General features: G+C 44.6%; 1 protein-coding gene across 4 annotated transcripts in view; it reads right to left on the bottom strand.

Annotated features, from left to right (window-relative positions):
- LOC141072596 (protein arginine N-methyltransferase 7-like) overlaps positions 1 to 17,264 on the bottom strand; it is a 224,992-nt gene that overhangs the window by 199,058 nt on the left and 8,670 nt on the right. For 3 of the 4 annotated variants that reach the window (XM_073559880.1, XM_073559882.1, XM_073559881.1), the window contains 2 exons: positions 15,735 to 15,771; positions 15,450 to 15,599 (listed from right to left, as the gene is read on the bottom strand). In XM_073559880.1, the coding sequence (XP_073415981.1) occupies positions 15,450 to 15,599; positions 15,735 to 15,771 (187 nt within the window). Of the gene's footprint in view, positions 1 to 15,449; positions 15,600 to 15,734; positions 15,772 to 17,264 lie in introns of those variants that run through there. The other variant, XM_073559883.1, reaches the window with a different exon arrangement.

Genomic DNA, 17,264 nt, shown 5'->3' with positions numbered 1-17,264 from the left:
TGGAGACCTCACTTTTTTTATGAAACATGTACCGTATTTTTCGCTTTATAAGACGCTCCGGATTATAAGACGCACCACAAATTTTGAGGAGAAAAATAGGAAAAAAAGTTTTTTTTAATAAAATGGTGGTGCCTCTTATAATCCAGGTGTCTTATTGCTTACCGGGGGTGGTGGCTGCGGTGAAGTGGGGTCCCAGGGTCGCTGCTGGAGGAGGCAGGAGTGGGGTGATACTGCAGGCCGCAGGCCCAAGTTTGGGGGGAAAAAAGTGCGTCTTACAAAGCGGAAAATACGGTATATACGGAAAGATGGGAGAAGGATTTAAGAAACAATTTTAATCCAGAGCAATGGGAATTTGCCATAGAACACACCTGCAGGGCTATGGTCTTTATGTCTCTGCAGGAAACCTACTATAAGGTTCTAGTTTGATGGTATCTCACACCAACTAGATTAGCCCATATAGGTGATGGGATGTCTTCCCTATGTTGGAGAGGATGTTCTTTTCCAGGGAATTTATTTCATCTCTTCTGGAGTTGCCCCAAATTGCAAAATTTAAGGATAGAGACCAGAAAACATGTTAAATTACTGTCACCTAACTCTATCGAGATCTCTCCCCAGATGGTAATCTTATCCCTGGACATGGAGGGGGTGGATACATCCATCAGATACGTAATGATACACATATTTACTGTAATTAAGAATCAAATCGCTATGTGGTGGAAAAAGACAGACATACCCTCATTTCCAATTATTCTTGACACTTTGCGTATACATAGCCTGATAGAAGAACGCTTTACATTCAATAAAAAAGTCTTACATAAGTACCATCTAAAGTGGGCAGTTTGGAACTCTATTTACATGTAAGTTAGTAGATTTTTGCGCTATATATATATGGAGTCTGGTTTGAAAGTTATAAACTCTAAGTTCAATGTGGAGTTCTCTATTTTTTATTTCTTTCCTTGTTTACCTAGTTTCTTGTTACCCCTGTCTTCCTTATAATTTATAAAAATTCAATAAAATGTATTTGAAAAAAAAAAAAAAAAAAAAGGAGAAGTTTTTGATAGTCTGCCGGTCAGGAGCATTCAGATGCTTGCAAACTCAATGTAGGAAAAACCTTAGAGAAATGCAATGGTTGCAGCATATCAATCAGGGAAGGATTATAAGCGATTTCCCAAAAAATTGGAGTCCATAGTCTACAGTGAGAAAGATTATTCACAAGTGGAAAAAATTCAAGAAACTAAAGAATTCTCAGATAAACTGAAAAATACTCAAGAGAAACAGCTCAGACCCTAAAGGCTTTGGTATGTTAAATGTTCAAGTTTATGATCGTAAAATGAAGAAAAAACTGAAGAAGTATGGTTTGTTTGGAAGGGTTGCCAGGAGAAAGCCTCTTGTGTCTATAAAAAACATGGCAGCTCAGCTAAAGTTTGCAAAGCTGCAAATAAACAAACCCCAAGATTTAGGGAACAATGTCCTTTTGGACAGATACCGGTAACATGGAGATTTTTGTCACAGTACCCTGCTACATGCTTGATCAAAATCCAAAACCGCACAGCAACACTTATCTCATGCCAAATGTCCATCATGGTGGTGGAAGCATAACGACTTGGGCTAGGTTTGCAGCCACAAGACCTAGGCACCTTTCAGTCATTCAGTCAACCATGAACTCCCCTGTATACCAAAGTGTTCTAGAGTCAAGTGAGAGGCAATCTGTAATAAAGCAAACACTTGGCCAAAGCTTGGTCATGCAACAAAGCAATAATCCTGAGCACACAGCATGATAGCTCACATTCCATTCCCATGTCCCAGACCTCAGGATTAGTGGGGTTGGAATGTTAGCAGATAACTTCCAAATTTGAGACAACACCTTTCACAGAGCTATGCATAACCCAATTCCCACAAACCCCAAAGAACTTAAGCAACGATGTAAACAGCCAGCGAAAATCCCTCCGGCACGATGTGAGGAACTGATCGCAGTACAGAAAATGATTACTTCAAGGTGGTGCAAGCTATGACATCATGGAATGTGCTTCATTTTTCACACACTGGTTCTGCATTTTGGCCTAGCATTTGGTGAATAAATAATACTAGCTGAAAAGCCCAGCACTGACCGGGCATAGTAACTAACTGTGGTTAGTTATAGAAAATTATAATGATTATCCTCTATCCCATAGTCCAGTGCCCATATACCCATCACACATCCTCCATCCCATAGTCCAGTGCCCTTATACTCATTACACATCCTCCATCCCATAGTCCCGTGCCCATATACCCATCACACAAATACTCCATCCCATAGTCCCGTGCCCATGTACCCATCACATAAATCCTCCATCCCATAGTCCAGTGCCCATATACCCATCACACATCCTCCATCCCAATGTCCCGTGCCCATGTGCCCATCACACAAATCCTCCATCCCATAGTCCATTGCCCATATACCCATCACACATCCTCCATAGCATAGTCCCGTGCCCATATACCCATCATACATATCCTCCATCCCATAGTCCCGTGCCCATATACCCATTACACAAATCCCCCATCCCATAGTCCAGTGCTCATACACCATCATACATTTTCTCGATCCCATAGTCCCATGCCCATATACCCATCACACATCCTCCATCCCATAGTCCAGTGCCCATATACCATCATACATATCCTCCATCCCATAGTCCAGTGCCCATATACCATCATACATATCCTCCATCCCATAGTCCAGTGCCCACATACCAATCACACATCCTCCATCCCATAGTCCAGTGCCCATATAGCCATCACACATCCTCAATCCCATAGTCCTGTGCCCATATACCCATCACACATCCTCAATCCCATAGTCCTGAGCTGGGTGGCGCTTTCCTGGAGATGTGCTGTTATGTAACCTGGCAGTGCGGCTCTGTGTGCGGCCGCTAATGATGCGATTTTCTAAGCCAGTAACAATAGAGCGTGGCAGTAACAGAGGAGGAGGTGATTCATTTCTGTCATGTGCTATCTGCTCCTTTCTGGGGGGCAGATAATGGCTGGGAGCTTATGTTTCCAGGGATGCTAGATTTCTCCCACCCGGTCAGTGTCTGCTGAGGTGTTGTGGAGAGGGAAAACTGTTGCTCATAGCAACCAATCACAGCTCAGCTTCTTTTAAACAGCTCCGGTGAAAAGAAAGATGCTTCGTGATTGATCGGTGATACACACATACATTCAATTATATATATATATATATATATATATATTAAATATATATATATATTATTATTGCTGTCTTCTGATCCTTGTCTACTAAGTTAATGTCTGGTCGGTTAGCCAACACCTGCTTATCCGTCTGGATCTTGAAGTCCCACAGTCTCCAGTGACCCCTAAGTTGGAAGAATGGCTACAACAGATCCCAGAAGCAACGTCTGAACTCTCTGTCCAGAAATGCGCAATACTGGGAACAACTAAGATCCTGCGCAGAACACTCAAACTCCCAGGCCCATGGTAGAGGACTCGAGAATCAGAAAGGACAACAAAGGAAGTATGTGTGTGTATATATATATATATATATATATATATATATATATATATATATACACACACACACACACACACACAGTTAGGTCCATATACAGTATATTTGGACAGAGACAACATTTTTCTAATTTTGGTTCTAGACATTACCACAATGAATTTTAAACAAAACAATTCAGATGCAGTTGAAGTTCAGACTTTCAGCTTTCATTTGAGGGTATCCACATTAAGATTGGATGAAGGGTTTAGGAGTTTCAGCTCCTTAACATGTGCCACCCTGTTTTTAAAGGGACCAAAAGTAATTGGACAGATTAAATAATTGTAAATAAAATGTTCATTTCTAGTACTTGGTTGAAAACCCTTTGTTGGCAATGACTGCCTGAAGTAACTCATGGACATCACCAGATGCTGTGTTTCCTCTTTTTTTTTTTTTTTTTTTTCTATTTATATAATTTTTATTACATTTTCATAATAATATTACAGGGAAGGAAGGAAGGGTAAACATGGGAAAAAAATAAAAAGTAGAGAACTCTACTCTACAGTGTTACATCACACATAAAATAAATTAAAATTAGATAAGACAAATAGTGAGTTAGGACAAATGGTGAAGACTTTGTTACCTTTCTGCAATACTTTTAAGACAAACAGACAATCAGAGAAGCAGTAAATACCATAACTCAAATAGTAAGTAACTTTAGACTAGGAACATTTTTGGTTCCATAGGTCCCACTTAGTGTTTCCTCCTTTTTGATGGTCTGCCGGCCTTCACTGCGGTGGTTTTCAGTTGCTGTTTGTGGGCCTTTCTGTCTGAAGTTTAGCCTTTAACAAGTGAAATGCATGCTCAACTGGGTTGAGATCAAGTGACTGACTTGGCCATTCAAGAATATTCCACTTATTTGCTTTAATAAACTCCTGGGTTGCTTTGGCTTTATGTTTTGGGTCATTGTCCATCTGTAGTATGAAACGACGACCATTCAGTTTGGCTGCATTTGGCTGGATCTGAGCACACAGTATGGCTCTGAATACCTCAGAATTCATTCGGCTGCTTCTGTCCTGTGTCACATCATCAATAAACACTAGTGACCCAGTGCCACTGGCAGCCATGCATGCCCAAGCCATCACACTGCCTCCGCCGTGTTTTACAGATGATGTGGTATGCTTTGGATCATGAGCTGTACCACGCCTTCGCCATACTTTTCTCTTTCCATCATTCTGGTAGAGGTTGATCTTGGTTTCATCTGTCCAAAGAATGTTCTTCCAGAACTGTGCTGGCTTTTTTAGATGGTTTTTTTAGCAAAGTCCAGTCTAGCCTTTTGATTCTTGATGCTTATGAGTGGCTTGCACCGTGCAGTGAACCCTCTGTATTTACTTTCATGCAGTCTTCTCTTTATGGTAGATTTGGATATTGATACGCCTACCTCCTGGAGAGTGTTGTTCACTTGGTTGGCTGTTGTGAAGGGGTTTCTCTTCACCATGGAGTCTATTCTGCGATCATCCACCACTGTTGTCTTTCGTGGGCGCCCAGGTCTTTTTGCATTGATGAGTTCACCAGTGCTTTCTTTCTCAGGATGTACCAAACTGTAGATTTGGCCACTCCTAATGTTGTAGCAATTTCTCGGATGGGTTTTTTTTTCTGTTTTTGCAGCTTAAGGATGGCTTGTTTCACTTGCATGGAGAGGGCTCCTTTGACCGCATGTTTCCTTCACAGCAAAACATTCCAAATGCAAGCACCACACCTCAAATCAACTCCAGGCCTTTTATCTGCTTAATTGAGAATGACATAACGAAGGGATTGCCCACACCTGTCCATGAAATAGCCTTGGAGTCAATTGTCCAATTACTTTTGGTCCCTTTAAAAACAGGGTGGCACATGTTAAGGAGCTGAAACTCCTAAACCCTTCATCCAATTTTAATGTGGATACTGTGGTGTAGTAACCACTGTGTCCGCTAGGGGGCGCTGTGTGGATGTCCCAGGAGAAAGGATGAATGGCAGAATACTGAATGGCCATTATGTATCTCAAAGTGGGTGGCTTTGAGATGGAGACTTATGTGTTGATCAGCAGTGATACTGCTGAGGTGCTGCTTTAATGTGACAGGGAGAAGTCTCCAGGTAACTAGGGAGATGGGTAGGCCAGTTACCTACAAACCCACCCTGGGGGTGAGTTTAAAGAACACTGTTGTAAAGAGTGTGTAAATGCTTGAAGGACCTGTGATGAGGTCAGAGTCATGTGACCCGGTGGCGTGGCTTTGAACCATATGTGGCCAGAGTAGGTCACAGGTGGTGAATGCAGGGACCCGATTGGTCCATTTGGAAGGTCTCGTGTGGCTACCTTCCTGACAGCATGTGGACGCTGTGTTTAATGGCTGCAAGTGCCTTAGAGTTCCCTGGAGGGAATGAATGTCTGCAGTATGGAGAAGCAGCCATGAGAGAACCCTGACGGGGTGAGATATAACTGTGAGGCTGAAAAGCCTGCGTATTGGACATTGCTAACAGAGTGAAGCTCTGTCGTTAAACGCTATGCCGTTTATATGATCTTTATGTTGCTGTTATGGGTTTATGATGCCTAGTAAACCGTATGGACTGTTATGATCTGATGTAAAATCTGTGCCGGATCTGATTTTGTGGCTGCTGACCGAGTATCCCCTACCCGAATAACAGCGATACCTTACAATTGGTGGAGAATGCGGGCATTGTTGTAGCCTTGTTGCTGGGAGCAATGGAAGGGGACTGCAAAGTCGGTTGCTAAGGGCAATGGGTTCCAAAGGCATATGTTGCAGTGCTGGCAACGCTGAGCAAGGAAGGATGACGGTTGAGGAAGTCACTGACCGGCTGTGGTTCTGGAACCGTGGGGCGGCCTAGTGAGTAAGGCACTTTCCGAATCGGTGAACCCAGTGCGGCCGTTTCCCCAGGAGAAAGAGACTGGTGATTGCTATAGGGTGCCTCTGTGGAGAAGAGGTATCCGAGGACCTGTGTGGCCGACACAGGTAACGGACAGGTGTTCGTGTTGTACTGACCTGGGTCAGTGATAAAGACTGTGTACCTGGAGGGTTCAGTGAGCAAGGTCCTGGAGGGTCAGTGTTGGGAGATTCTAGGAGAAGAATCGGATCCCTGGAGCACGTGGTATGACCTTGGACCTGGTGAGGCGTGAGTGTTGGGCAGTCTCAGGCGGAGACGGATGTCCTGAAGAGCACCCGCTAAGCCTCTGGACCTGGTGAGGCCGGTGTGTTGGGAAACCCTGGGAGGAGGGCCGCTCCCTGAAGAGCACCCGATGCGCCCCGTGTGTTGGACGGTCTCGGGCGGAGACGGAACGTCCTGAATAGCACACAGAAAGGACGTGAGTTTTGTGTGGTGTGTTTTTTTTTCTTTTCTCAACTTAGCCTGCGGTGGCTCAGTGTGAGGCAAGAAGGTGACAAGCGGCTTCCTGTAACTCGGCGGGGTTACGAAGGTGACACCAGCAGCTGTGTGTGAACAGCAGCCAGAGGTGTCGGTGATAGGTGACAGCAGGAGCTGTGGTGGTGCCAACAAGGAATTGTGTGGTATCTTTAAAAAAGACAAACTGTGTTGTGTGAACTGAGGTCTGAGAAGACCGGTATAACGGACATGGGGAAATCCCAAAAGGGGGCGGTGGCCCAAATCGGGGTGGTAGCCCAAAAGAGGGTGGAGTCCCAGAAGGGGGCGGTGACCCAAATTGGGGTGGTAACACAAAAAGTGGAGTCCCAGAGGGGGGCAGTGACCCAAATTGGGGTTGTAACTCAAAAAGGGGTGGAGTCCCGGGAGGGGGCGGTGACCCAAATTGGGATGGTTCAGGAAATGGCAGCACTAGTTGCCTCAGTGGGTATGTCTGGGGAACCACAGTGTTTCTGTATGAGTTTTGAGGAGTGCGGAATGTATTTTCCAGATAATGACGACCCACAGGTGTGTACCGTGATGCTGCACAGTGAAGGAGTCTCTGGTAGACTGGACTCAGAGTCAGGTGACTGACAGGAACTCCTCTCGTTTTATCTCTGACCGAGAAAAACGCCAGAGTTCGCTGTAAACATGGGGTCACGGTGAACTATGCAGTAGACAGAGTAATGTTCGAGGAGACCAAAGGTGGTGAGTGCCAAGGGGGCAGGATACCACGTGACTTAGTCTATGCCTTGGAGAGGGGCCAGAAAATATGGGAAGCAAGGTGTGCCACAGTCCGCGCTGCTGAGTCCACAAAATCACCTGGGATGCAAGATGTTGTAACAAAGTACTTCTTTATTCCTTCCTACGCGTTTCGGCGCCCTTCCTGGCACCTTCCTCAGTTGATCCCTGAGGAAGGTGCCAGGAAGGGCGCCGAAACGCGTAGGAAGGCATAAAGAAGTACTTTGTTACAACATCTTGCATCCCAGGTGATTTTGTGGACTCAGCAGCGCGGACTGTGGCACACCTTGCTTCCCATATTTTCTGGCAGTTTTTCCACGTTGGAGTGGTCGGTGGAAGTCCTGCAGCAGCTGATACTGTGTTATGTCTTCAAGCCAGTTGTGGGTCACACAACTGGAATAGGTGAGTGGAACTGCATTACACCACTCACATTGTAGTGTCACTAGTGATAGGGCACTATTGCGCCTCTTGTTCCCCCACCCTTTTTGTATTGGAGAGGGGCCAGGACTTTGTGTTGCTTGATGATTGTGACGAACAGCCCACCGCTGTTCGCCCAATACGGTGACTAACGGGGGTCCCGCTGCCACCAAAACGCGACGGACAGCGGACTCTGTGTCACCACTATGTCACAATCCCACCACTGACACGGGTGTATCAGCGGACGGAGGGACACGACACACTGCCGGCACACGGCTATCACAGGCACAGTGGGGGCTTATCTTAGTTATCCCACCACTGACACCATGTGACAAAAATATCCAGCACGCTAATCTCGCTCTAACAATTTGCCGCAGGGGGGGTTTATTTTGGATGCCCCACCACTGCTATAACCTTCTACGAACTGCGGGGATTTATGGATATCCCACTTTCTCTGTTCCACTTTGGAACTCGCAGCTCTCCGGGGCCCCCCTTACCCTCAGGTCAGTCAGGGAACTGCACCTAGGATAATTAGTCGCCGGACGGGCTGCTTGTTGTGAACCGGCGGTTAGGCTACTGCAGTGAGGGAATTATCAATGCTGTGGCCGCAGCCCCTCATTCAGCAATATAAGACCCTTCTGTACTGCCAGCTAGCCGCAATCACCGTGCTCAACGCGCTGCCACCAGTCACGGTTTACTTAATTCACAGTGTTAAACTAAGAGGGTCCGTGGCCAACCCCTTGAATTAGTAGCGATTATCTAACAAAGGCGTATAGTTCGATTCTTAGAGCATGGAGGCAGACTAAATATTAAATCATTTATTCCCCGAAAAAGTAGGGCAGTGATTACAGATAAAAGTTGCTATAAAATTGAGACATTAATTATGTACAGTTACAAATATAAAAGATGGATGAACAAAGAAAGTAACACTCACGGTTGTTCATGACTCTTTAGGCAAAACCATGTGGCTGAGTGGGGGAAGGAGAAGGCGGAGCCACATATCTCCGCTCATTTGCAGGCCTCTCTGGCACAAGGACTGGAGCTCTTCTGACCTCCCTGTACGGGAGGGGTACCTTATAGCCCGGGTGTGTGACATCACCGAAAGGGGCAGTCTGGAGAGTTCCCACCTCTCTTACTCTCTAGGTAGAAATCTTACTAAAACTTATAATAATCATAACTTAGCGAGGGGAGCTCGCACAAACACATATTTGGTATGATTGGTTGTAATTTACCGAATAGGATCCGAAAACACCAAACATGCCATAACTGTGACATTCTATTTGGGAGTACTCCATAATTCAGGTTCTGGAAGTCTGAGAACTACGCAAAAGGCAAAGTAGGGAAGCCGGGTCCTCACAGATCACAAATATATGATTGTTATTTCTCTGTCATGTATGGTTTGCGAGCTAGGCTTCTTTTTAATATTTCCTATATTGATCCCAGCACATTTCCAGAGAACAAAGGGATCTTTTTCCCCTAGCTAATTAACATTCCTGCTCTTCGAGAGAAAGTTGTTGGTTTCAAGTTTCACAAGGCCCTGCACATGAAGGGTTGATAACACTTGGGGGAAGGGACTGCTACAGCTTCATGCTAGGCTGACAGTTTACAATGTCATAGAATGGAGGATTTCTAGCACATTCCAACAGAAAACATCATATTTTGCTGACATTGTATATCACAATGATGTATGGTCGAATGAGGGAGACGTTTCTACTGTTGGATTAACAGGTATTGAGACGGTGACTTGTTGTGAGTTCATTTTCCCCTTCACTACTGAGGCCCGAGGAACTCCCTCTTCTGGTAAAGGTAGTGAGCCTGATTATCAAACACCTGAGTCTGATGATGATGACTGGCTGAGTGGAGTCACTGACTGGATATAAGGCTGCCGACGCCCTTCTGCCCTGCGGGTGATTTCTCTGTGGGATCCTTGGAGACCAGTCTGAATTCCTGCTCCTCTAAAGCTAAGTTTTCTGCTCGGCCTTTTGCATTTGTGCTTAGACTTTGTTTTGCTTTGTTTTTCTGGATTTCTGCCATTCCCTGCTGGGGTGTGCTGAATTCCTTTAGCTCTGTCTTCTGAAAATACCTGAGTGCTGATTTAGTTTTTGAAGCCTAGCCGCTTCAGGGTCTTTTTCATATCAGCTTGTTGGCTTATGTCTTTGATAGGGTTTTGGCAGATTGCAGGCAGCAACCTTCCTTTCCTGTCCTGTTTAGCTAGCTTGGGCCCCATCGTTTGCTCAGCCTATCTTTCTATCTGTGTGAGTGTTTTTTCATCTTGCTTCACCGTCATTATATGTTGGGGGCTGCCTTTTACTTTGGGGTCTGCTCTGGGGCAGTTTAGATTTCCTTTTCTGTCTTTAGGCTATTTAGCGCTCCGGCTGTGATCGAGGGGTCTAGAGCATCGTAGGAACCCCCCACGGCTACTGCTAGTTGTGTTGATAGGTTCAGGGCTCTGCAATCTGATAGTTGCCAACTTCTCTGGTTTTCTGGACGTAGCTTCTATTTTTGTGTCTGCTTCCTACGGTGACTCAATCATAACAGTGACTGCTCCTGACGTGGACAGGTCAGAGGTAGAACTGACCGGAAGAAGAAGTACATCTGCCCGACTGACGGACCTGACGTCTCGTGACCAGACAGATGGTGGGCTGGGAGATGAGGTGACTGGAGTGGACATACGGTCAGAGAGTAATTGGAGGGTTGACTCGGATGATCGGCGTGACTCAGACTCTAGGGGTGACTGTGGCTCTGAGAGAGAAAGGGAGCACAGAATAGATGACCTAGAGAAAGAAGTCTTCGAGCTCAAAGGTCACCTGGCATCGTGGCAAGGTCTGAATAAGTCCCTCAGAGAAGAGGTAGGAGTACTAACAGAAACTGTAAGAGGTCTTCTGCGGGAGAAGAAGTGGGACGAAGACTTACAGCGGCCAGGCCTGAATGAGGAACAGTGTGAAGACAAAAAGAAACTGAAAAGTATGGAAGCAGAGGTGATTCATTTGCAGACAGAGCTTGCTGCTGCAGAGTGTGCTAAAAGACAAGCACAGCAGGAAAGAGATGAACTGGCTGATGTGATTGCCAACAACAGAGGTGAAGGTGCTCTGGCTTTGGAAGAAAAGAGGCGGTTAGAGTCTCGCATTGTTCAGCTTGAAGAAGTAGTGGAGGAAGAACACGGCAACGTTGAATTAGCCAATGACAAGCTGAGAAAGGCCACACTTCAGGTTGACCAGATGGATGCTGATCTGAAGACAGAATGTAGTAATACTCAGAAGAATGAGAGTGCCCGTCAGCAATTAGTTCGCCAGAATAAGAAAAGGTTGCACTACTGGAGGAACAGCTTGATGCAGTAATTAAAGTGCGACAATCTGATAGCAAACAAGTACGTCGTACGGAGAAAAAACTGAAGGTTGTACTAAGGCAAATGGATGACGAAAGGCGTAATTCTGAGCAGTACAAAGGCCTGGCGGAGGGAAATGATGTGCATCTGAAACAGTTGAAACACCAGGTGGAAGAAGCAGAGAAAGAGGCTCAACGTGCCAATACGTTTCACCGTAGGTTACAGTGTGAACTGGAGGTTGCTACGGAGACAGCAGATGCAAAGAACTGTGAGGTTAATGCACTGAAAAGTAAACTTAGATGTGGTGGGGTACCATTTCTTACAAGACGCTTAGATAGAGAAAGGATGGTGACTAACCAGTGTCTGACGACGCAGACAGACCGTGATTGGAGGGTCAAAGCCAATGACCGATATTCTGACCGCTGGAGGCGGGGGGAGGTCTAACGTAGGAACGAGGCCGTATGACAGATGGAGACGGTTCTCTCGACCTGTGGGGCAAGGTGTAGTGAGTGCCCGGTCGCGAGACCCTGGTGTAATGTTCAGGGCTGTGGAGTCGGTAAGCCAAACCTGCGACTCCGACTCCTCAATTTCCCTTACACCGACTCCAACGCCGAATCCGACTCCCACACATATTGCTTATATTTAAGTGAAAAATTTATTGTAGTACAATGTGAACCTCAGACATTTAATCATTTTTATGATCCAATAATCAAGATATTTAGATAGAACAGAATATATATTGGTGTACTACCCGGTTTTCATTCTTTTTGGTACAGATACGATATGGATAGACAGATATGGATAAATGGATAGAGCAGATTTCTAATCTGCTTTTGCTATTGAAAACATTATCTATGAGCTCAAAAACCTTTCAGGTGATGCGGTTTTTTAAAAAGATGATCAGCTTTTGCAGCTGAAAAACGTATCCTCAAAAAACACAGGAAAAACGCTGTGTGAATGTAGCCTTAGATCAGGAATAGAACAGCCATTTATAGGACATTTCATAACTTTCCCAAACTCCTATGAAAAAATATTCAGCACATCCTGCATTGAATTACTGTACCCAATTTATTATATATTTTAGGAGTCGGAGTCGGTCCATTTTATACCGACTCCAACTCCGACTCCACCAAAATGAGCACCGACTCCGACTCCGACTCCACAGCCCTGGTAATGTTGTGTGTTCAACCCCAAAAGTTTGAACAGAGGGGGGAGGTATGTGGTGTAGTAACCACTGTGTCCGCTAGGGGGCGCTGTGTGGATGTCCCAGGAGAAAGGATGAATGGCAGAATACTGAATGGCCATTCTGTATCTCAAAGTGGGTGGCTTTGAGATGGAGACTTATGTGTTGATCAGCAGTGATACTGCTGAGGTGCTGCTTTAATGTGACCGGGAGAAGTCTCCAGGTAACTAGGGAGATGGGCGGGCCAGTTACGTACAAACCCACCCAGGGGGTGTGTTTAAAGAACACTGTTGTAAAGAGTGTGTAAATGCTTGAAGGACCTGTGATGTCAGAGTCATGTGACCCAGTGGACGTGGCTATGAACCATATAATGTGGCCAGAGTAGGTCACAGGTGATGAATGCAGGGACCCGATTGGTCCATTTGGAAGGTCTCGTGTGGCTACCTTCCTGACAGCATGTGGACGCTGTGTTTAATGGCTGCAAGTGCCTTAGAGTTCCCTGGAGGGAATGAATGTCTGCAGTATGGAGAAGCAGCCATGAGAGAACCCTGACGGGGTGAGATATAACTGTGAGGCTGAAAAGCCTGCGTATTGGACATTGCTAACAGAGTGAAGCTCTGTCATGGACGCTATGCCGTTTATATGATCTTTATGTTGCTGTTATGGGTTTATGATGCCTAATAAACCGCATGGACTGTTATGATTTGATGGAAAATCTGTGCCGGATCTGATTTTGTGGCTGCTGAGCGAGTATCCCCTACCCGAATAACAGCGCTACCTTACAATACCCTCAAATGAAAGCTGAAAGTCTGAACTTCAACTGCATCTGAATTGTTTTGTTTAAAATTCATTGTGGTAATGTCTAGAACCAAAATTAGAAAAATGTTGTCTCTGTCCAAATATATATGGACCTAACTGTGTGTATATATATATATATATATATATATATATATATATATATATATTTATAAAACAAGAGAAAATGGAACAGCACAATCCAAAATCTTCAGGTGCAAAGGCCTCCCAAGAAATTATCCCAAGAGCCAAAATTCACATATAAAAAAAGGCAACACTCCTTTTCAAAGAGAAAAAAATGTGGTTTTATTTCAGACCCACATGGTTGGCGACGCTTCGGCTCATGCAGAGCCATTATCAAGTATATATATATATATATATATATATATATATATACACACACACATACATACACACAGTATATATATATATATATATATATATATATATATATATATATATATATATATATATATATATATATATATATTTTACACTGCTCAAAAAAAATTGTCCCCCCCAGAGAGGAGCAGAGAGCACATGACAGAAATGAATCCACTGCTAGGTTACATATCAGTACATCTCAAGGAACTCCCTGCTCAGTGCCACCCAGCTCAGGACTGTGGGATGGAGGATGTTTGATGAGTATATGGGCACGGGACTATGGGATGGAGGATGCGTGATTGGTATATGGGCATGTGACTATGGGATGGAGGATATGTATGATGGGTATATGGGCACAGGACTATGGGATGGAGGATATGTGATGGGCATATGGGAGCGGACTATGGGATGGAGCATGTGAGATGGGAATACGGGCACAGGACTATGGGATGGAGGATATGTATGATGGGTATATGCAAGAAATGAAAATTGAACGGCTCCCAGGTGAGTCTCACTTTGCCAAGTCATGATCACGATCCTTATTTACTGACAGATTATTGGTACAATGCAGCCGGTATTCAGTGCTCAGCATTGAAAAAACAAGTATGTGCTCAATGGAAAAGCAGAAAAAAGATGCGACACTCAGCGGATTGCTGTATGACCAGAGTCCTTTATTTTACCGTGTGTGGTGTGGACAAAGGCTGATCGGGCTGGTGAACAGCGGCATGGGGGGAAAAAAGACGGATGACGGCCGTTTCGTGTACTTGACGCTTCAACGGGTCCAAGGATTGAGGGTGTATGGGCACGGGACTATGGGATGGAGAATGTATGATGATTATATGGGCACGGGACTATGGGATGGAGGATGTGTGATGGGTATTTGGGCATGGGACTATAGGATGTACGATATGTATGATGGGTATATGGGCACTGGACTATGGGATGGAGGATAATCATTATAATTTGTTATCACTAACCACAGTTAGTTACTATGTCCGGGCAACGCCGGGCTCTTCAGCTAGTATTATCTAAAAACTGGCAAACCGGTGCTCTTTTGGCCACGGTAACAATGATTACTGCTCGTAGGTGACACCTTGTGCATATCTAGTACAAGGGTGGCGTGAAGCAGTTGGCATCAACATATCAGGTTGTGGTACTCGTGGGCTCATCTCTAGTGGGAAAATGCCCTGTTTATCATATTTTATGAGAACTCCTCCACATGCTGCGTACATAACCAGAGATTGCCCGGCACTGCGGACACAAAATGTACACCAAGTCAACTTTTGGTGCATATTTTCACTGCAGTCTTCACTCTTCACAATGTAGAAGGTAAAATCTGCACCACCTCCGATACAAATCCACAGCAAACTAATCCAATGGGTCGAAAATGAAAAAAATGAAGCAACTTGGCATAACATCTCAATTGGATGTAGCTTACTACTTTATGTACACAGCTACACTGCAGATATATGTGTCTTCATGACTACCGACTACAAACAATCCCTGCAGAATTACCAGCAGGAGCGGCTGCATACCAGATGAAGAAAACACTTTACAGCAGGACTGTGGATTACACAGGGTTCATTGGCAGCCTGTAGCCATAGAAACACATATGTCTCTAATGGAGCTGTGTACACGAAAAGTAATTCTTTACAATATTTTATGCTAATTAACCACAGACGGTGAGGAGAGACTTTAGCAGACCAGTTCACCTCAATGGCAAAGCAGTAGTCCGCGCCAGCTGTGAGAGCCATCATGGATAAGAGTCCAGTCCCGGTCCCAATGTCGAGAACAATGGCCTCTTCTCCTCTTTCCTTCACCCGCTTCACTGCAGCCCGGATGCCCTGGTAATACTTCTCATTCTGCCGAACATGAGCAACATGTCATCATATCAAATAAAACTAAATAATATACTGAACAGATTATTCAGGAAAAAGCTGAAAGTTCACAGGTTATTAAGATGCAACTTCAATGCTTCTAGTAAAGAAAAAGCGTACCCGGTCCTTGTCATGTAGCATATCGGCATACGAAGACCTGCAGGAAAGGAAGGCAAACATCAGGGGTCCATAAAAGGCCATCAGCCCAGCAGAACACATTCAATAGATATTTACAATGATACAGTGATGGCTGTCTCCCCAGATACCCCCGTACACACGAACGCTCCGCTGGCACCCCTGTGCTCTCCGTGAGGGAGCCAAACTAAAGGACAACGGGTATTATCAAGGAGGAAGTTATACTCTATCGCCGGGATAGGAAGGAGCTTTCCAATCACAGGGTGTCTGACAACTGGGGTCTCCAGCGATCCCAAGAACAAGTGCTCTATTTATTCTTAAGAGTGGCGAAGACCATCCGAGTGCTGCACTCCGCTATCGCCGGTGCGCTCATGAAAAGTGAATGGAGCAGTAATGTGCCCGATCGACCAATGCTCCATTCACAGAGAGCTTGTCAGAGCTCCAGGTCTCAGGATCGAGGGGGCCTGGTCGGGCACCCAACATTGGAAAGTTATCCCTTACATGGATAACAGATAACCTTGAAACTAGAAAATATGCCATTAAATATTAAAAAAAAAACATTGGTTATTCACTTCTTAAATTCACTGATACTTCAGTAGCGGTGTCCGGTGGCACCCAACAGTCTTTCTATACTTTTACTGCAACTATGACATAACGTACATGCATATGATCGCTGCAGCAAACCTCTGGCCCTAGTGGTGATACTGGCATGTATAGCAAAAGACCCCTGAGACCAGGGATTGGCTGCAGCGGTCACATTGATGGTCATCATGTCATGGCTACAATAGATGAAACAAATGCTACAAAACAGTGGTGCAGTGAGCTCCAAATGTACATAACATTAAAGTATCAGTCATAGTAGGGTGTTTAAAAAGGTTTACATTTTATTAATCAAAAGGTAAAACATCTAATTAATCAAATGACAAATGTGACATCATTTACAAACAGATTAGTAGATCAATGGTGAGAACACACAAGGATGTCACCATAGGTAATAATATGTATAGGTCAAAACATGTAAGGATAACTAGCAATCACACCATATACCAAGGTTAACATAAAACGAAATAGTAATAAAGCCTGATGTAGAAAAATGGAATTGGACAACAATATGGTATAGCCACAAGAGGGCAGCAGTGTTCTCACAATGCTGTCAATTATGTCATGTTTGTCATTTGATTAATTAGATTTCTTAACTTTAATAATAATAATAATAATTTTTATTTATATAGCGCCAACATATTCCGCAGCACTTTACAATTAAGCGGGGACATGTACAGACAATAAATTCAATACAAGTTAAGACAATTCAAACAATGACATTAGGAGTGAGGTCCCTGCTCGCAAGCTTACAATCTACAAGGAAATGGGGGGACACAGTAGGTGAGAAATGCTTGTTAATTCAGGTCTGGCAATTATAATAGGGATTTTCATATAAAGCTGCATGATCCGGTCATCAGCCCGTGTGTTTAAGTGCAATAGACAAGTATCAAGTGCAGTTATGTGCATGAAGGG

This window comes from Dendrobates tinctorius, unplaced genomic scaffold (assembly GCF_039654945.1).
Source record: "Dendrobates tinctorius isolate UK_male_01 unplaced genomic scaffold, ASM3965494v1 ptg000278l, whole genome shotgun sequence".
In the NCBI taxonomy this organism is placed as follows: domain Eukaryota; kingdom Metazoa; phylum Chordata; class Amphibia; order Anura; family Dendrobatidae; genus Dendrobates; species Dendrobates tinctorius.
This window is presented reverse-complemented; position numbering and strand designations above follow the sequence as displayed.